This window comes from Aspergillus udagawae, assembly GCF_001078395.1.
Source record: "Aspergillus udagawae IFM 46973 DNA, scaffold_1, whole genome shotgun sequence".
In the NCBI taxonomy this organism is placed as follows: Eukaryota; Fungi; Ascomycota; class Eurotiomycetes; order Eurotiales; family Aspergillaceae; genus Aspergillus; species Aspergillus udagawae.
Window position 1 is genome coordinate 4,317,039 of NW_025091264.1, and position 19,764 is coordinate 4,336,802.

General features: G+C 48.9%; 7 protein-coding genes across 7 annotated transcripts; 4 read left to right on the forward strand and 3 right to left on the reverse strand.

Moving 5' to 3' along the window:
• Positions 1 to 554: 554 nt before the first annotated feature.
• Positions 555 to 1,132, reverse strand: Aud_001412 (uncharacterized protein; the record flags this gene model as incomplete). The annotated part of the gene is made up of 4 exons (XM_043286911.1): positions 555 to 685; positions 739 to 879; positions 938 to 991; positions 1,039 to 1,132. 4 exons carry the CDS (start codon positions 1,130 to 1,132, stop codon positions 555 to 557), a joined length of 420 nt encoding a protein of 139 aa, XP_043142846.1.
• A 1,843-nt stretch (positions 1,133 to 2,975) lies between these two features.
• Aud_001413 (uncharacterized protein) lies at positions 2,976 to 3,421 on the reverse strand (the record flags this gene model as incomplete). The annotated part of the gene is made up of 3 exons (XM_043286912.1): positions 2,976 to 3,085; positions 3,148 to 3,242; positions 3,348 to 3,421. 3 exons carry the CDS (start codon positions 3,419 to 3,421, stop codon positions 2,976 to 2,978), a joined length of 279 nt encoding a protein of 92 aa, XP_043142847.1.
• A 923-nt stretch (positions 3,422 to 4,344) lies between these two features.
• On the reverse strand, positions 4,345 to 5,935 carry Aud_001414 (uncharacterized protein; the record flags this gene model as incomplete). The annotated part of the gene is made up of 2 exons (XM_043286913.1): positions 4,345 to 5,580; positions 5,636 to 5,935. 2 exons carry the CDS (start codon positions 5,933 to 5,935, stop codon positions 4,345 to 4,347), a joined length of 1,536 nt encoding a protein of 511 aa, XP_043142848.1.
• A 2,534-nt stretch (positions 5,936 to 8,469) lies between these two features.
• Positions 8,470 to 9,910, forward strand: Aud_001415 (uncharacterized protein; the record flags this gene model as incomplete). The annotated part of the gene is made up of 2 exons (XM_043286914.1): positions 8,470 to 8,655; positions 8,708 to 9,910. The coding sequence occupies 2 exons, from the start codon at positions 8,470 to 8,472 to the stop codon at positions 9,908 to 9,910; spliced, it is 1,389 nt and encodes a 462-aa protein (XP_043142849.1).
• A 311-nt stretch (positions 9,911 to 10,221) lies between these two features.
• Aud_001416 (dihydrodipicolinate synthase family protein) lies at positions 10,222 to 11,265 on the forward strand (the record flags this gene model as incomplete). Its single annotated transcript, XM_043286915.1, has 1 exon — positions 10,222 to 11,265. The coding sequence occupies one exon, from the start codon at positions 10,222 to 10,224 to the stop codon at positions 11,263 to 11,265; it is 1,044 nt and encodes a 347-aa protein (XP_043142850.1).
• A 1,764-nt stretch (positions 11,266 to 13,029) lies between these two features.
• On the forward strand, positions 13,030 to 14,890 carry Aud_001417 (cation diffusion facilitator family transporter; the record flags this gene model as incomplete). The annotated part of the gene is made up of 5 exons (XM_043286916.1): positions 13,030 to 13,108; positions 13,168 to 13,214; positions 13,276 to 13,362; positions 13,441 to 13,767; positions 13,820 to 14,890. The coding sequence occupies 5 exons, from the start codon at positions 13,030 to 13,032 to the stop codon at positions 14,888 to 14,890; spliced, it is 1,611 nt and encodes a 536-aa protein (XP_043142851.1).
• A 1,102-nt stretch (positions 14,891 to 15,992) lies between these two features.
• On the forward strand, positions 15,993 to 18,064 carry Aud_001418 (putative manganese ion homeostasis (Fr); the record flags this gene model as incomplete). The annotated part of the gene is made up of 2 exons (XM_043286917.1): positions 15,993 to 16,343; positions 16,394 to 18,064. The coding sequence occupies 2 exons, from the start codon at positions 15,993 to 15,995 to the stop codon at positions 18,062 to 18,064; spliced, it is 2,022 nt and encodes a 673-aa protein (XP_043142852.1).
• Between the last annotated feature and the right edge of the window lie 1,700 nt (positions 18,065 to 19,764).

A 19,764-nucleotide genomic window follows, 5' to 3' on the forward strand; every position in this document is an offset into this window, starting at 1 on the left:
TGTTCAAGACCTCAGTTTTTTGGCAGTGCTTGTGGGCTAAGCCTATAAAGCGAGCATATGTCTGAACTTCCTGTGTTTGATATCTGGTCTTTCATAGCAGAGCTTGAGCACCATTCTGTTGGCGTACCAACACTAGTGAGGAGAGGACGGCTCAAGCTTCTTTAGTAAAATTTTCATCAGTATATCCTTACTACGATCTACTGTTGGCAAAATCTTGTAGAAAGTCATCAATTCGTAAAAGCTATCAAGCTAGCTGTGGTAGACTTCGAAGTGTCTCCATGTGCTAATGCACTTCAAATCTTCGCATCGAAAGATAATTCAATATCCTTCATTTAATAAGATCGAGAACCTTATGACTCGACGAAGTCTTTTCATAGGAACGGAACCTCGATAAGCTCAAGCCACTGGAGGGATTCTGTTACGGCATTCTCCACCAACACAGGACTGGCTAGGGGGACAATCCATGTTCATGCCGCAACGAGTCTCTGCATGGACGGCTTCTACCGGGAAAAAAAGTTAGCCGGGCTGAACATCCCACTAAAAGGAAACAAGTGCTAACCATCAGCACGGGCACCGAGGGCACCAATGCTAACGCAAACGCTGCGGTAGCAGAACTGATGAGGGGGGCACCACAGGTTGATATTGTTGCAGCGACGCGGTTCACCCTCAGTGTCGAGGTTGGTTTCTGAGAATCAAGTCATGAGATTTGGGTTATGGAGATAACGAGGAAGATCTCACCCTCATCACGCGTGGCAAGTTCAGGAGGTAAGATTCCGACGACGCATTTCTTATTAATGCAAAGCGCATAAAGTCCACAGTCTTGGTTATTGTTGCAGGTGAGAGTGGCAACATCAACTCCATTAGCCTCGAGAGTAGTCACTAAGGCAAAACAATTAGGCACATGCGTCAGGAGGTGTCAAGGCAGAAGGACTCTCACCGTCAGCGGGGGTAGCAAAGTTCTCAAAAGCTCCTTTGGCGGGAGTAGCATCGTCTAGCTTATTAGAGGCTTGAATTCCTGTATTTGAAGAGAAAACTCACTGTTGGCATCGACCACTCCATTGTTGACCTCAGGGAGAGCAAGCGAAGCTGCAAGAGGGGCAAGAAGGAAAGGGATAAGAGCGTGAAGCTTCATCCTGAAGCAAAGAGTTGGCACAGCTTAAAGTTGTTTAATGCTTTGATGATAAAGGGACTTGGTAAAGCGGCAGAAGTAGGTGGGTGACAGAAAGAATAAGAGTGGATGGGGGGTGTAGGGGGGTTATTTATAGAGAGTGATGAGGGAGGTAAACCCCGGGAGTGAAGTGAATGTCACTACAACAGGTGGAGACTCTGTGAAGGAACTTGAGGCAAGCAGAAGGTAAAATGCTGGATTTACTACTCTATTCTCACTGAAAACAAAGCTTACTGCTATACTTATGACTCTGGAATACGGCTTAAACTAATTCAACTGCTTGCGGAAAAACTGAACTAAATGGTTCCTCGGTGTTCTAGATCAATTTCACACCTAGGCATTAACAGGTTATGGAATTGCTTCGTCTGGGAGCAGCTACATTATCTGATTGGAGATATGGCCGAGATGGATCCCAGACGTCGATGCAATGCAATTCCAGTTATAGACACCTCCACCTTGGGAGACAATAAACATAAAGCTAACGTCTTGATCATTCATTTATAGGTTCAATGGTGCAATTAGCGACTGTTTCCACCGACTTCCGTCCCAAACGCCATCTTTGCCGTTTCCTAACTCAAGGGCAATTCTAGCGGATTCGTCTGACGTTGAAGGGGGCCGATTAGTCTTGTCTCCGTCCTCTGCCAAACCATAATTGTCGTTAATGACTCGAGAATCGCCCACGATCTCTTGGAAAATACTCCTCTGTCTACTTTCGCGGCCTCCATGGTGTTTGCTTGTCACATTCGAGCACTGAATGTCCGTCGAACTGCTCCAGCTCGCAAGCAACAGGCTCAGGGTTGATTGGTAATATGGTCTAGCCACACAGACGTACACTTATCCCCTAAGGATTTATGGTCCTTGCAAATATCTGGTACGGTACTTAAACCCTGGAAGATACCCGGATTCATTCCGATTCCAAAAGGGGTTTTACGCACGGTCTCAACGTTTATCTCGAACCGATGACCTCCAAGCCTGAGCGGGTCGTCGAAGCCGACGGCATTACACCGGAGCAAAATCGCCACGCATTATCATTTGCATTCGGACGTCGTGTGTGTTCAGGGAAGCTCCTTGCGGACGCGACTATCTTCCTCGGTGTCGCCCAGTCACTGGCTGTGTTCAACGGAGACATCGGCGCAGGAGACATCAGCCCGAGCTTTTGACCAGTGGAATGAGCTATCCGGCTACAAGCTATACGTCACGCCTAGGAACCCGGCACGGGAGAAGAAAATTCGGTTCATTGAACTTGAGCATCCCTGGGAGCAAAGTGATGCTGCTACTTTGGAAAATGTGGTATACTAGACTGCTGCTAATAATGCCTTGACTCCCGATTTTTCGGTCATACTTCGCAATGATGAATGAAACCTATGTCAGACCTGCGTAAGGATCTAGTTGAAGCTAAGAGGTATGAGTTCTTTGAGTCGTCCTGTCTTTGATCACACTAAACAAGTTGTCTGGTATTTCACTATCGAACAGCTGTAGCAAATTTAGGAATTCTCTCCACAAGTTATCAATAGCAATTCAAGAACCTTCATAACATCCCTTTAACCCCATTCATCAACAATTCAGACCAGGGAGCGAAAGGGAGCGAACCATAATACAAATCCACAAATTGTGCGCCAGCATATAAGCAATAGAAGGCCCGTCTATATCCGATATAATTTATAAAAAAAAAAAAAAAAAAAAAAACTCATTTCAGTGAGCTGTGATCCCATCAGAGTAAGGCTGGTGTTCAATAGACCGCATCTATTCGTCAACCTACTGTGGTGCGTGCCTCGGACTTTATCCTAAGCGAGTAAGCTTCCAGCTATCAGGCTTGAAATGTGCCCTCAAGGTTGTCATTCAATACGCCGGGCTGTTCGTTCTGAGCCTCTAGGTCCTCTACTTTTGTCTTCCGTGCGACAAGGTCATCAACGACAGCTGGTCACGCATCGAGAACATGAGAGCCCACTGGATATATACCTTTGGAGAGCAGAACTTACCGCAAACGAGCCAGTGTTCATCATTGTAGACATATACTATGGTCTCTTTGCCGTTTTCACTGAACCGAAATGCTACAGTGGGTTTCCCACGGAGCCTGGCAGTTGAGAGTATAAGTTAGCAAGGCAACTTATCCATGCTAACTACAGAAATACGTACCTTACTGTAACAAATGCTGCACCAATGGTACAGAAACAGTAACGCAATTGTAACGAATGTATAGAGACCCAGCATCAGGAACCACAATGCCCAGGCACCAGGGCTGTCTGTGGCCATCCTGCTTGTTTATCTGAGTTTAGGCTAAGGACTTGATGAACGCGTGTAAACAAGGATTGAAAGATTTCGAAAAGACGGTCAACGGCAGAGTCTAGATATTGAGAGCTAGTGATGCTGCTGATATTGAAAAGCGTTGAAAGGAAGGGGTTGATAAGAATTCAGAGGATTCTTAGATGAGGAACTGGCAAATTGCTTACTGTATGGGGAAAGGGCAACCGTGGTAGAGCCCAGCACCAGCTGTTGAGAGGGGTTCATTGTTGGATTTGTTGACGAAGCTGTGCATTTTGAAGAGCAAAAGAAGGAATTGTTTGTGCTCATCATATTCCGTGCAAAGAGTAGTAGACCTCTGTTCTCAAGTCTCAGTCCAGTGAGATTCAAAGATGGTCGGCATACCTTGCAGTTCTATGTTGCTGTTGAAACAGCGCGGTTCCGAGTCCAGCAAAGGCATTGGATGTGTCTACTTGAATATTAGGTTGGAAAACTAGGCGAATCCGCACCGACTGAGACAATGCAAACAAGGACAAGATGTGAGTAGTCCCCAAACATGGATTTGCAGAGGGTTGGTTTGGCGTGCCTGCCAGTCTCACAGCAAACGCACTTCAGTAATCTTGTGATTACTCTTTTCCTGATAATCAGCTTATTGTGTCATTTGCTCAGTGATCCTCTCGTCTGCTCCACTTATTTTCCCCGCTTATTTCTATGTCCTTCGCGTGGAATCCGGCCTGATAACGACCTTTGAATCTCGAATCCATCAGTTTTGAGTGTGTTCCTCTCGAAGAAGTTGAGATTCATGTACTAGAGGTCCACAAAAGGCAAGCATCAGCTTTTTGCGCCCTCGAAGGCTTTGTTACATGATTACACATACTAGTGGATGTGCAGAATAGAGAGACAGCTCTATGCCGCTGGTCCCAAAACGAGCTATTCTATTGAGAAAGCCTTCCTTCCTTTTGAAGCCGCCAACTGTGCCCAAAAATAAACACCATCCATGCCAATGGACTGAAACTGACGCACAGAAAGCCAAGCAGTGTCCCTGTCCAACCTACATTGATTCGATCTATAAGCGGTACGGCAGCAGCAGTCGCACCTGCTCCAAACAAGCATCGGAAAAAGTTCGTTGCAGCGGTGGCGGTGGCTGGCTGTTCAGCATGACAGTCGATGATCAATGTCGTCAAAGTACTGGTAATGCCGGATAATGCATGAGCCACCAAGAACAACATGAGAAGCGGCACAGCAACCTGAGCTTCAAAGTTAAGAACCCAGGCATACACCACAATGAACACGGAAGCGAAGTATACGAGTGGGAGAGCGACCTGAAGCCTGGCCTTCTCTAAAGGAAAACTCGTAAGTTTGAGTTCTTTCTTGTCATGGATATCAAATCCGACATGATGTGCAAAACGTCGAAAATTCCAATTCATCAAGGTTCCGGCTGTCCATCGCGAGGTCAGGCTTCCGCCTCCATACGATAAATAGCATAACCCGATCTGCAGAGCATTGAAACCATAGTGCCTTCCCAGCTCGAAGGGAAGGGTCGTCGTGATGGAAAGATAACCCGCATAGATGATGGCGCTGAAAAGGATGGTGCATGCAGCTTCTTTGTCCCAAACCAGTTTGAGGGTATTCCAGGGGCTCGGACGCTGCTTGAAGGTGGTTATTGTCTGGTATTGGGGAGGTGTCGAGCGGCGACCTGGAAACAGGACGTCTTTCAATGGATAATTCCATTTCTGCGGGGCAACACTGCCATTCCCTACGACAGCACGGCAAGTTTCAGGCAGCAGTGTGACGACCAACAGAAGCAAAATTCCGGCAAAGATCGTCAAAAACCAGAAGGAGCTCCGCCAGCCAAGGCAGTGAGTGAGGATCCCTCCTACTACTGGGCCAAGAGCAGGGCCAACGGTAGCTCCCAGCACCGTGTATGCCATATATTTTCCGCGCTCCGCACCACACACCACATCAGCAGTTGTTGCGGTGCCCACAATGGCCACAGTGCTGCTAAAGATACTCTGGAGAGACCGAAGTACAATGAGTGCAAGAAAGCTTGTTTGGACGGCCAGACCGACATTTATTCCAACATACAAAATCAAACTGATCATGAGGGTAGCCCGTCGACCTGTCTGATCTGACAGGCTACCTGTTACCAACGGCGCGACTCCTTGAAAGACCTAGGCTTTGACTTAGTCTATTGCCATTGGCTTGAAAAGGAACGCAGAAACTGACCTTGAAGGAGGTGATGGTAAGATTAATGGTGTTGTTCGACACATGAAGATCCCGCGCCACTGCTTCAATACCCGGGTAGTAGATGCTGGCCGAGAGCGGAGACAAAAAAGTTGCCAGAGAAGCGATCGAGACAGTCAAGAGCTTTTCTCTCTCGGATAAAACACTATAACATGGCCCGCCAGATTCTGACTCAGACCCTTCTTCTGTTCCACACAATGTCGGTAGCTGCTTCTCGGCCGTAAACTGGCTGAGTATATCTGGTTTCGAAGGTATGGGACCTGAATGCTTTCCGTCCGCCATCGTGCTCTTAGTCGATTGAAGAGCATATAATCCGGCTTTCTTCTCAGATAGCCTCTACAGAAGTCCCAAATTGCTGGATCATTTTACCATGTAGTGTGAAAGAGCCCTCGATTTCTAGGTTAAGCCGGTTCATCTCGGCGCACTTTCTGGGGTTGGCCAGATCATTCTTATACCAGTCATCATCGAGTGATGCGATGATGTCTGGTCTACTGACATACCTGTATTGGCCATGGAATGTATGAAGGCGAGAAGCGCAGGATTACAACCAATGGTCCGGCTACGGGCCCAGAAGCCTGTCTGTGTTCAGCTTGACCAGATCACAAAGACGCATCATTGCATCAAGTGGGAGTACGCACACAAGCACATTCCAGATTGCCTCATATGCCGAGATCACCATAAGTGCTTGGTAGTGTCAAACTAATATCAAGTGCTTACATGATGCAAGTGCCCCTTGCTTCCGAAGCAACGGCCTGTATGACGCTTCACCGGACACGACAGGATATTAGTGCCCCTCGATTCGCAACATTCTAATTTGCATACTGACGGCTTTCACCCTTCGGATGTGTGACGTTTCTTTTTGGAAAATGATCCGATCTCGGTACGAGTATCTGACAAACTGTGATGAGGAAACTTACAAGACTGGGAAAACTAAACGGAGGTCAAAGCAAAGGAAAATGGAAGATCGACGGACTTTACATGCTTGTAGCCCCTTACATGGTCAACACTGAGGTGTATGATGACCCGGTGAAGGTACTCACCTGGGCCAGCTGTTATCGGAACAAGCTCATGCTCTCGTACCAGAAAGGTCTTTCCGGAAATTAAGTTGGAATTAGATTATCATCATTCCCAAGATGCGCGGTAGAATGTCGGACATTCTATAAGCCAATAGATGGTGGTATTCTTATCAGCTCAATACACAGCTGGTAAGACGAAATGATTCCAACTCCATCAAGCACATGAACTAGAGAGACCTGACGACGTTTCAATATTCAAAATCCCTCTGGTAAGTTGCGGCCGCTCAAGCATGTGATAAGACTGCCGTCTAGACCTAGACTGTGTTTCACTAGAGCATACACTGAACTGTCAGAGGGAAACACAAGCTTCATATAAAAGCTCAACTTCGGTTGTATCACAGAGCACAGCAGCAGCAAAGTAACGCGTCAACCCGTCAACCCCCAATCTAGGCTCTGCTTTGTCCCTTCTTGAGGATATCCAGCTCAGAAAGCAACGCACAAGCTGCAACGATTCGAAAGCTCTTGAGCTCGCCGTAGTCGATTCTACGACGATAAGTGCTATTGGCATTCTGTTCCTCGGCAACTTGAAAACGCGCAAGGTAGAGCTCTAATGTCTTTGTGCCAGTTTTATGGTCTGTAGGCGGAATCTCCACCATTCGATATCTATGCATCTGGTCCGTGATCACCACGCAATACGCTCGAACTCATTCACCAGTTTCTGCGATTGATCGCGCTGTCAACGAGTCTGTATGCCAGACTTGCTTATGACGGAGCCGGTAAAAGGCCTCTAGCTCGCTAAGCGGGTTGATTGGTGGTCGAAGTAGTTGTTTGTTGCGGAAATGATTCCGTCCTCGTACATGAGATTGCTCCGGAATTGTATGAGATTCAGAGCAAGGACTTACGCCAGCCGCGTGCGCGTAGCTTCCTCTATCCAACGCTCGCATGACATTGCCCAAAACGCATCGCACGGCCTGGTTATTGACCAAATAAATTCATCCTCAGACTTCTTGACATGGGATTGTCGGTAGATCTCATCAAACCGGATCTTTCGCTCGATTATCGATAGGTACAGCTTTTCTGAGGATCTTTTTGGATCTGTAGTATTTTCTGAAGGTGCCTTCGTCATATGGGGCCTGCAGTCCGTGAGCAAGGAACAAGAAACATAGAAGAAGGAGCTGCGGGATTAATTGCAACGACTAGAGAATTCTGTGGGAGAGGAGTACGTGAGGGAAAGGTGCAGTGACCGTGACGGGAAGCAAACAGAAGCAGGCCGACTCAAACTGGGGTAGACCTGAGTTCAGAACGACCTTTCTACGCTAATCAAATGGATGCTGTGTTCGAATCTATTCTAGTACTTCTTCTGAGAATTATATCATCGAGGTCGTATTATCGACTGGTCATTTGGTTGTAAGAGACCAGTGCAAAAGTGTCATAGACTTGGCTGTTCCATAGAATATACTCATTTATACCAAAGATAGTTAAGAGACCAAGTCTAGATATCCCGAACACGGGCGTTCCTGCTTTCGGCTGCATCTTTCTTGTTATTATTGTACAAATCCCTAGCTGTCATGCAACATCATCAGTAGTATGCTTCTGCTCTTTGCGCAGACAAATTTCGTTGTGATTTGCTGAGGCGATGCAAATATCATTGTCGGTGAATACTGAGGGCTGAGCAACACCAGCCGCGTTAAGGAGCAAGTGAGCCATGGTTGAAGACGATCAGGCGTCATCGCCTAATTGTAAACAGGTTTTGCCCAGCCAACATTTCCGTTTTCTTACATGCCACTCCTCCCCCTCAACATGGCTACAAAGCTGTCCCCGGAGATAATAATCCAGATCTTGAAGAACTTCGAAACCGTCGAAGAAGTTGTGGTCTGCGCGTCAGCATGCAGGCAGTTCCATGGAGTGTGGTTGTGCCATGCTCCCCAGATAATATGGACTATTGGGCAGAGGCAGATCCTGGCCTTCGATGATGCTTTGATGGCAGTAAGTGGTGGAAAACTGTATATGTTATCAAGAATGACAAACGAGTCTCCAGGTTCGAGCGACAGAAATCGTGCTCGAAAGCTTCCAGAAAGAAGAATTACCCCCAGACCCGTTCCCCCTTTCCACCTTGAGTGGTGGCGTTCGCAAGCCGTCGCTCAAAGAGTTCCAGCAGGTGCGCAACTTTGAGCATCTGGCTAAGTGTGCCGAGCAGATCTATCAGGAAGGCGAGGAAGACTTGAAGAATGAAATACAACGTGACCAGCCAGACGGCACCGCACTGTGGGTTCTCTGGAGAGAGCGATTCCACAGTTCCATCTACCGAGTCCTCCTGGCAGGCGCCGTACTCTATCGCGCATACCAGGAACCGATGTACTTGGCTGCGAATTGGGGACTACCGAACTTTCTGAAAAAGTACGTCGAGGCATTGGCATCTGATGACATGTCGAGCGAGCCAGTGGGTGGAGACGAGCTCGATTATCTCATGATATTTTACTCCTACAATCTTGGAGAGAGCGGAAACGTTCATGGCGGCTTCAAGACTCTGGCAGAGTTTCTTGTTCAGCAAGGCAAGAAGCGTGCACAACGGCAAAAGCTTCACGCGCACACCACAGCGATCCTTCCCAATTTCGCAGCGCCTCAAGGCCTTAGTGACTCAGAGGCGGCTGTTCTGTTCATCGAATTGTGTCAGCTGCTTTTTGCCGTGGAGGCTTTAGTTGGCATTCAGGACAGGCAACCGATCATCGTCAATGGGAACGGCTCCGAAGAACATGGAAGGACTAGACTCGCACCGGATCTTCTTTACAAGCCCGCCAGGACGATTCCAGTTGTACTATTCGGGACCTTTTTCCCGGAGTACATCTCAACTCCAGCAGCGGCCGCCGATGCAGTGGACTCTCATCTCGTCGCTACTCCTGTCTCTCGTCCGTCACAGACAAGATCAGGGGTTGGGTTTCAGCATATCTACCAGTTCCTGTATGATCTGCACCGAATGGCGGGTCGTGACAATGAATTCTCCTCTCTAAACCCTGCGCCGTATCCTCACTATCAATTCTTTGAGTACATGTTTAGAGAATACCTCGGTCTCCGGTTCGTTGATAGTGATTTCGACTGTCATTCCGACGAGTTCATTGAAGATGGCTTCATCTTCGCAGAACGAGATAATCTTCTCGCTGCCGCTGAGTATGCTGAGACAAGCGATACGACAGCCCTAGCTGCATTATTTGAGCCAGTAGCTTCAACTACTGGAAAGACTTGAGGGTGTTTTGGTTTATCGCTCTTGGGATGGCTTCCTCAAGCAGCCGCCAGATACCTTTGCGCCATATTCGCTTCTCAATTGGCTATCAGTTATTAGAAAGTCTAGTTCTTTTGAGTATGAAACAAATGGAATTATTATAGACGGACAAGATGGCAAGGGGGATACCTCTGATCCTTGGTTGGCTCTACCACGCATAGTGACATAGCTATGATACTCTCTTTGAAGAACATCACCACACTTGTGACCTCTACAGCTGCCATTCAATCACTGATGATCTTTTGACATAATAAAATAAGACAATCCACATGAATATGGCTGATCAAGACACCTCCAACACCAACACCATCTACTCCCAACCGCACCGCAACCAAACCTACTCCAGCGCCAACAACCCTCCCTCCGAAGAACACCCCCGCCGAGCCCTCAAACCAGGCATCTACGTCCCGCTCCTCGCCTTCTTCTCCCCGGAAACCGAAGAGCTCGACGAGTCCACAGTCGCCCAGCACGCTGTGCGCATGGCCAAAGCCGGGGTCATGGGGCTCATCACCCAAGGCACCTACGGGGAAGCCGCACACCTCTCGCACACAGAACGGGCCCGCATCACTCGCACCACACGCCATGCCGTCGCAGCAGCGGGGTACCCGCAGCTCCCGGTAATTGCAGGCTGCGGCGCGCCGTCCACCAGCGAGACGATCGAGCTGTGCCAGGACGCGTTCGAGTCGGGCGCGGACTACGCGCTCATCCTGCCTCCGTCCAGCTACAAGGCGCAGTACACGCTTCCGAGCCTAAAGGCCTATTTCGAGGATGTGGCTGGTGCGTCGCCCATCCCGGTGCTGGTGTACAACTACCCCGCCGTGACGGGGGTGGACCTCGACGCGGAGACGCTTGCTTCGCTGGCGGGGCATCCGAATCTCGTGGGGTGCAAGCTTACCTGTAACGATATGGGGAAGATGAACCGGCTCGTTGCGGCTGTGCACCCTGCGACGGCAGCGGAGCGGGGGTCGGGGTTTATGTGCTTTGGGGGGTCAGCGGATGCGACGCTACAGACGTTGGTGGGCGGTGGTTCGGGTGTGGTTGCGGGATTGGCGAATCTTGCGCCTAAGGCGTGTGTGAGGCTGGTAGAATTGTATCATTTGGGGGAGATGGAGGAGGCGAGGAGGCTGCAGGGGGTGGTTGCGAGGGCGGATCGAGTTGCTACGGAGGGCGGGGTGGGGGCTGTCAAGAGTGCATTAAGAGTGGGTTTTGGTTATGGAGGGTATGCACGGAGGCCATTACGGGGGACAGAAGCAGAGGAAAAGAAGGAGAGTGGTGCAGAGGGGTTGAAGGAGGTGGTGGAGTTGGAGAAGCGGCTGTAGTGAAGGAAACAATCACATGTGTGATGGCCGATGAGCGAACGTGGTCAGCCTTGGGCATTTCGGAGACCGAAAACCCGGCAATCCTGATCCGAAGCCCCTACTGCCCCGATCATACGGTCATGTTCATGCTGTCGATCCTGTGAAAGGCTAGACACTTTTCTTGGGAGGCGTTCAATAGGAACTCCTGAGTATTACGGATGGAGGATGGCAACGGCGGCAACCGACATGGGTCATGGATCTGATGTGGAAGATCCGCGTGTGTTTCATCGACTGCTCGTTCGTATTGGCGCCTCATCTGTTGAGAAATTTGTAAGAAAGTAAGCTCACTCACCTCGCAGGACATCGTGTTTCATTGATCTCCAAGTGCATATATTAGAAGTAGAACATGTTTTCAACAGAGGAGGCAATCAAGGCGAAAACAATAAATGAGCCTTTTTAGCAGCAGAGGACAGCTAATCGACCCTTTTCCTGTTCTTGGCTATGCAAGTGCGGGGGGGCGTTATGGACCTGAATCGAAGTTAAGGTAGTCTAAAATCACCGCATGATGAGTGCTTGAGAAGTCTTCTATTATTGGGCCAGGGCTCTGAAGCTAAAGTACAGTAAGACAATGCATGCAGCGGGTCATGTCCGATCCCTGCAGCTAGACCGCATTTCCTTGCCACGCTTGTACTTTTCGCAGTGCAGATGAAAGGAAGCAGGATTGACGGCATGCTTGGTTTAAAAAGAGCAATTGCTGGCAGCTCAAAGCTTAGGACATACCAAAAGCAGATAGCAGTCAGTCATATATATCTTCATGCTGCATGGTCACTCATCACGGCAGCGCCTATTGAATAGTACTAGACAGATTTATCGGTAGTATATGAATTGTGGATGCCTAGAATTATCACTCACCACTGACCAATTTTGATTCCAGAAGTAGGGCTTCAGTAGTGGGGGGGTTATGTGGGCTGAAAAGAGCGCTACAGCACTCTAGGATGACTTAGTTTTGAATCTTGTCTTTGATATAGTCTAGATTCTATCTAGTGCCGGAAAATTTTTGAGATCATATTGCAACCTGTAAAGAAAGCTATACTCCGCAGAACACAATATTCAGATGTCAAGGCTCTCACTCATGACTCTGTCAAAGGAGCATGAGAGAGAGTCGATGTCCCCACAATTCCAACAATCCAGAACAAAAGTATAATGCAACATCAAAGAGTACGCGACAGGACAAACAAACAAACAAGGACTGGAATGCAGTCTAACTCTCGAAGGTACGTACAGAATAGCTATACTAGTATGCCTTCAGTTGAGCGATAAGATAATAAAATAGTACTCCGAATGTAAGCAACCACGGCGTTCGTTAAACTAGGAATGATAACCACGCCACCGTCGGACCGATCGGGCAAATCCGTTTGTTCCTACGGACTAAGCCCATAGTACGTAGTACCAACGCCTAGTTTGGTAGTAGGACGGAAATGCGTCAGTCTTTTGCCAGGAACTCCATCCCTCTTTCGATCCTTTCAACCCCCCCTTCTTACAGGATCCTCCCTTCCTGAAATACCTGTCTATTGTCGCGTCTCTTTTTCATCGCGTTATCCTTTCTCTTGTCAGATCCTTTTCTACTCTTCCGATCATCTGCTTAGTCCTCGTCCGATGGTGTGTTTGGTATCTGCCACACCTCGGTAGGACCCCGTCAGTCTTATTCAACCAGCATCATTCTATCTCTCTCTCTCTCTCTACAGATAATCGCGCCACTGAGCGCGTCGCAACGCTACAGCAATCATGGGCCTCTCAAAAACACATAGGATCCTGATCCTGTTGGTGATTGACACCGCATTTTTCCTCCTGGAATTAATAGCCGGTCGGTCCACTCTTAATCACCATGCGCAAGATGTGTCTTCTGACTGATGCCATTCATAGGTTATACGGTTCATTCGCTCGCTCTCGTGGCCGACTCTTTTCATATGGTGAGCCCTTGATTCGGAAGAGACTACCTGCGATTATGAACCACATACTGACTTTGCAAAGTTGAATGATGTCATATCGTTATTGGTCGGATTATGGGCTGTCAAGGTCGCCAATCAGGAAACCAAGTCGAAGATGTACACCTACGGGGTAAGATTGTCCCATATCTTTCGCCTATGCGATCAGATCGACAAGAGCGAGACTAATCTTTTTTTTTCTCCATAATAGTGGCAACGTGCGGAAACTCTCGGTGCCTTGGTGAACGGTGTCTTCCTTGTCGCCCTGTGTATGTCCATTTTCCTCGAAGCAATCCAGAGACTCGTCGAGCCACAAGAAGTGAAAAATCCGAAGTTGGTCTGCATTGTTGGATGCTTGGGCCTCCTATCGAATATACTTGGTCTCGTCCTCTTTCATGACCACTCTCACGGTCATGGTCATGGAGACGACCATTCGAACGAAGATCTCGAAGATGTCGATGCGGCGGAACAAGGGCTTGGTCATAATCATAATCATGGGGAATCCACCTTGGCGAACAAGCGGGCTTCTACAGCTACCGTAATTACTCACCATCCACTATCTACACTCCTCTGGCTAACTGTTGGAAAAGCGCGACGATGCAAACGGTGGTACCGAACCCTCTTCTCCCTTCTCACGAAGGCGCCGGACCCTGGACACTCCACGCAGTTCTCGTCGATACAGCACTGGGACCGGGCGCGGTATCTTGGGAGTTGAAGACATTCAGGTTCACCCAGCTACGATGAGACAGGATATCATTGCTGCCAGTCGGAATCGCTTCGATGACGTGTCTTCCGAATCGGACAGTGACCAGCGAGAAGGTGACGAGAGTGACGGTCAGCCGACGGAGCGAACGAATCTTCTTGGCAACAAGGACAGAGCGGCCAACTACACCGATGAGAGCGATACAGCTCACAAGCGGCCAGAACCCACAGGTGACGACGACATCCACAAGTTCCACAACCACGCGCAACCAAAGCCCAAGGAAGGCAAGCATGCTCATGGACATGGACATGGACACGATCTCAACATGCGCGGGGTCTTCCTTCACGTCATGGGCGATGCCCTCGGCAATATCGGTGTGATCGTTTCGGCTTTGATCATTTGGCTGACCGACTACTCGTGGCGGTTCTACGTCGATCCTGGTATCTCTCTGGTGATTACAGTGATCATCCTTGCCTCTGCAATTCCGCTCTGCAAGGCCGCGTCTCGGATCCTTCTGCAAGCAGTCCCTGCAGGATTGAGTATCGATCACATCAAAGAAGATATCGAGGGTCTTCCTGGCGTCATTGGATCCCATCACTTGCATGTGTGGCAACTAAGTGACACTAAGCTTGTTGCTTCGATCCACATCCAGGTGGGCACGGAGATCAAGGGTGAAGGATCTGAGCGTTACATGCGTCTTGCCAGGCAGGTGAGGAAATGCCTACATGCTTATGGAATCCATTCGTCCACGATCCAGCCCGAGTTCGCCCCGGACAGCGACGCGGAGGACAATCAAGCGCTTCCTTCATCGTCTCGTGGGAGCAATGATGAACCCTCCGGGTCCAGCAAGCTGCCAAGTCTGGCCCCAAGCTTCCGAGAAGGAGATCCTCAGGCGTGTCTTCTTGAATGCGACGAGGAATGTGCCCAAAAGGGCCAATGCTGCCCCAAGAAGTCGTAGATAATCGATTTGATCTCATGCCTATGTGCAATCAATTCATTATGATGGTTTGGTCTGGCATTTTTATCACCGGTCTTTAAAAGCATCTTCTTCCTCTATCCCTTATTTTTCCATACCCTGTCATTTGTACTATTGCGACATGTTATCTCGATGCCCCCTTCCTGCTACTTATAGATCCGTACGGGTTTCGGATGGTCCTTTTGAACGACGGATAATGGATGACTACATCAGTTGACAGGCTTCAACTGCATCTTGGATGTCCCATGTCAATGTCCCTAATATACATTCTTATCAACCTGAAATGGAATACTTCTAAAGCTGATCCGCTTGCTCCAAATAACCCATGGACTGATTGGAGTGCAATCATATGGCATATATTCTACATGCCTTGCGCAGCAATAACCCTTCACTCTAAGATAGCTCACTATCATAATCTGATGTCAGTGACTCAGGAGCGACTCACTTGAAAGTAGCCTGCCGTTTCTCAAGTAACGGAGCAGGGAAATACATGGCTGGTCCTTGCTTAAGGCTCGCGGCTGAAAGTTGTCGCACCATCAAGGACGGCAACTCTCTTTCTAACACAAAGCTGATGATCGCTCTCTTAGCTCTGATATGTATCTCAGCTAAAAGGATTATTCGTACATATTATGAGTTATGACACATATAAAGAACCTTCTTAGCTCTGGGCCCCATTCAGTGATTGTTGTTATGGCTTTACCTCTCTAGTCCATCCTACATTGCCACCCACTCTCCCCATCATGCTTATTCATCCACCCACTCAAGGCGGCACTGCTCACCTACCAAATCAAGATGGCCTTGGCGGTCGTAGCTTTTGCTCCTAGATACTCCCTATTGTCATGTTGAGATCTCCTGACCGAACGACAACGATGGCTTAAACGTTGCCAACCGCAGCCTACTTGTATATTTCTGACGTTTCGTCCTACTCATCAGTTACACTCTTTTACTTTCCCTTTCCGCAGCATGATATCCTTATCCGTTTGAATCGCCAAAACCTTCTGTCACTTCGTGTCATCGAGTTTGGAGCAATGCGGTCTACACACTAATCCCCCTGCTTTATCTCCTCTGAGTCGACAACACAACCATGAGCTACTCCTATCCGCGCAGTGACAGTACCCATGCGTATCGACCGTCCCGCCGCGATCGCTTCGCCGAGCCTACCAATCTTCACGAACGTCTAATCCAGGCGCTACCGTTGTGGGCCAGAACATGGGTTACGGAACTACGCGAACGGAGAATGCCTGCTACACTCAGCGAGGCGAAAATTGATTACAATGGAGCTGGACTTCAGAGAATCTGCTGGCGCTTCGTGAGGCGAGTGTTTAGTGTGGCGAACGCCTTGATACTCTTGTGGGTTTTGACGCTGTGGTGGGGAGAACGGACTGTTTTCCAGGAGAGTCTGGAGAAATGTGTCTGGGACAAGTGGGAGAAGTGGGTTAGTGACCAGGAGGTATCTCTGTATTGATGGATTGCTAACTTTGATAGCCCCGGGATGCAACACCGCATCATGTTGTGTTTATAGCCGACCCTCAACTTGTCGATCCCCATACATACCCCGGTCGGCCATGGCCCCTTTCGACCCTGACGGTCAAGTACACGGACCAATACCTCCGCCGCTCTTTTACATCTATCCAAAGAAAGCTAGGCCCCGACTCGGTCGTATTCCTTGGTGACCTCTTCGACGGAGGAAGGGAGTGGGGAACATCGTCGACGACGAGCCCTGAGAAGCGCTATCAGCAATACAAGGATTCCTTCTGGAAGAAAGAATATCACCGATTCGTCAAGATCTTTTCTGATCAGTTTAATGAGGGTGACGGGCATTCTACGGAGCCGCGAGGTCGACGGATGATTGCCAGTCTACCGGGCAATCATGACCTAGGCTTCGGGTCGGGTGTTCAGGTGCCCGTCCGTGACCGGTTTCAGTCATTCTTTGGCCAAGGAAATCGTGTGGATGTGATTGGGAACCACACGTTCGTATCGGTCGATACGGTTTCCTTGAGCGCGATGGATCAGCCCGATCCGCAGACGGGGAGCTCGGGTACTGGAGCGGGGGATGGAGAACAGCCTAATGAGCGTATTTGGAGGGAGGCGAAGGACTTCCTCGATGAAGTGCCTCGGCATATGGCTAAGGTCGAGACGGAGGAACTGCTTATGTTGCGCAATGAGTCTCAAGGGATCAAAGGCCGTCTCTTCAAGCACGATGCCGGGGAGGTGTTGGAAAATACGGTCGCCAAGGAACCGCAGTGGGAACCTCTTGGTCTTCCAACCATTCTCTTGACCCACGTGCCGTTGTACCGCAGGCCGGCTACACCATGTGGACCTTTTAGAGAACGCTATCCTCCCTCCTCGGATGGGGAGCTCGAAGAGGACGAGGCGAACTCATTGAGGCTTGGTGGAGGCTATCAGTACCAGAATGTTTTGACACAGACCATCTCAAAAGATCTTGTTTCCAAGATTGGGTCCAAGCTGGTGCAGGTCTACTCTGGCGATGACCATGACTACTGCGAGATTTCCCACCGCGAGTTCAGTGGCTCACCCAAGGAAATTACCGTGAAGAGTCTCAGCTGGGCAATGGGCGTCCGTTACCCTGGCTTTTTACTCACCAGTCTCTGGAATCCTATTGATCTGACAACGGGGAAGCCGAGTGAGCGGTCTTCGTCTACAATCCAGAACCATCTTTGCCTTCTCCCGGATCAGCTAGGCATTTTCATCCACTACGGTCTTCTTTTTGGATTTACGTTTACCATCCTTCTCGTCCGCGCAATTGTTTCAGTGCTGTACTTCCCCAAGCCGAACTCACCCGATTCTGTCCTACCTCTCTCCGAACAAGGCTTGTACACCTCTTCGCCATCGATCACCTCCATTCCCCCATCCTCCAGTACGTCCAGCTCTACACTTCCGTCACCGCGCGGTCTGGCCAGTCGCGCCGTGAATGCACCACCCCGGCCCAAGCCCTACCATGATGCTTACCCAGGACTAGCAGAGTACGAGGCCGAGCAGAACTCCAAGTGGAGACCGCCGAGCGATGAATATCGGCGGAAACACGGGGCCGGCCGTTCAACTTTTGCCAGGATCAGAAGGGAGCTAATTGGTTCGGTGCAGCTTGTGGCCAGCGTCGTGTTGGCATGGTATTTCTTTTTGATCTGGCGGTGGTAATTTTTGTCGGGTCGGGTCAACCAGGCTACCTTAATAGAAGTTAGGGTTCAGGCATGGTATAATGACATTGACAGAAAGGCAATAAATTCCATATAAACCGTATGCATTCTACCTTACGGAGTAGAGGAAACAACCGTACGGAATAGCATTTCAGAGTACATAGAAGTCGACAAGAGCTACCACATCAGTTTAACATATTTTTCTCTGGGTCTTGTTACTGGCTAGACACTTGGAACTCGAGTCAGCGTTTTAAGTTCAGTGGAAAATAATGATCAGCAAGGTTCACGGTGGCGGCAAGAAATCACATAATAGTGTTTGGCCTTTGTTGATCCTGATTCTTGGAAGTCTTGTTTTGTGGCTTTAAAGTATCCAATCTACGGGTATGGAATATTAGACTACTTAGACTACTTGTCATGGGAAGAAAAGAAAACTCGACACCACGAGGAAGGGAGGGACAGGAATTGAGTATCTATCTGCCTATTGGAAAGAAAGTTGAGAGACGTGTGAACAGATGTGATATCCCTTGCTTTGCAGGGTTACACCCCAGGTGCGGAGCCTGCAGTAGTCAGTTCTTCGTCCTTGTAGGTGAGTGATTTATCAGAGACATATTATTAGTTCTAAGGACTATTATTGTAAAAGCGACTAAGCTGGCATACTAGACCTTTGGTAATCTGTTAGGCATTGACGAAGAAACCATGGGTATCTTACTGTATCCTGAAAAAAACAAATCCACAACCCCAGTGGCGCAGGAAAAAAACGTTGAATCCATGGTTCAGGTTCTATTTGTTTCTACTTTCTCATATTCAACCAGTTTCAGACTGATCCAGATTGCTCCAGATTGTGTCTGTTATTAGTTGAATTATTGTTACCTAAGTATGAACAGAGATTGAAGTTTTACTGGGGGCCCTCGTGTGGCCCCCTTCCGTTCTGTAAGTCTGTAAGCGTGTCAGCGGCCAGAAGCAAGGGGGATTTTACCTCGAGGCCCCAGATTAGAATCAACTCTCGGGTGCGAGAATATTCTCTCAGTCCTCAACCAGTTCGTACTCCGCAGACTAGATACCAAACAAGACTTGATTCGCAGTAGTCAAACCAAGCCACTGAAATAATTTTTCATTGGCAAGTTATTTTGGGCTTCTATTATTACGTACAACTGTAAAATTGGATGGTTTGGCCGAAGAGTGGCCGGGATCGTGCTGGTGGCCCGAAATGTCACGAGAGGGGCCGACAATCATGCCCGATTCCGGCATCTCCATGTTTTCTTCCCGACTCCGGCTGTGCGCTTCAGCTCAATTTACAAACACCTCCCCCAGGTCCCGCATTCGGCCTTGCCTCGCTTATTCTTCCCCAGTCAACAGAACAGAACTAACAATGCAGAGTGCAGACAGTTAGACAGGGCTGTCTCATTTTGACTCTTAATTCTGGCCAAAGATCATAATGCCGGTCTCAAAGTGTACACCGGCGGGAAGTTGGAACCCGTTCTGGCCGTCAGAGACCCCTAATTAAAAAGAGGAAAAGTCTAAGCCGCCATCGACGTAGCTGATCAACCTCAACAACCAATGAACCGTTCGGTGTTCCCGAACCGAGTGGGTTTCTGGAATGCGTCTACTGCACCGACTATTTGCTTTTCTGTCTCAGATGCGGTCTGACCTTGGTACCACCCGCCAATGAAGCCTCAGCATCTCGGATTACTTCCCCATTCC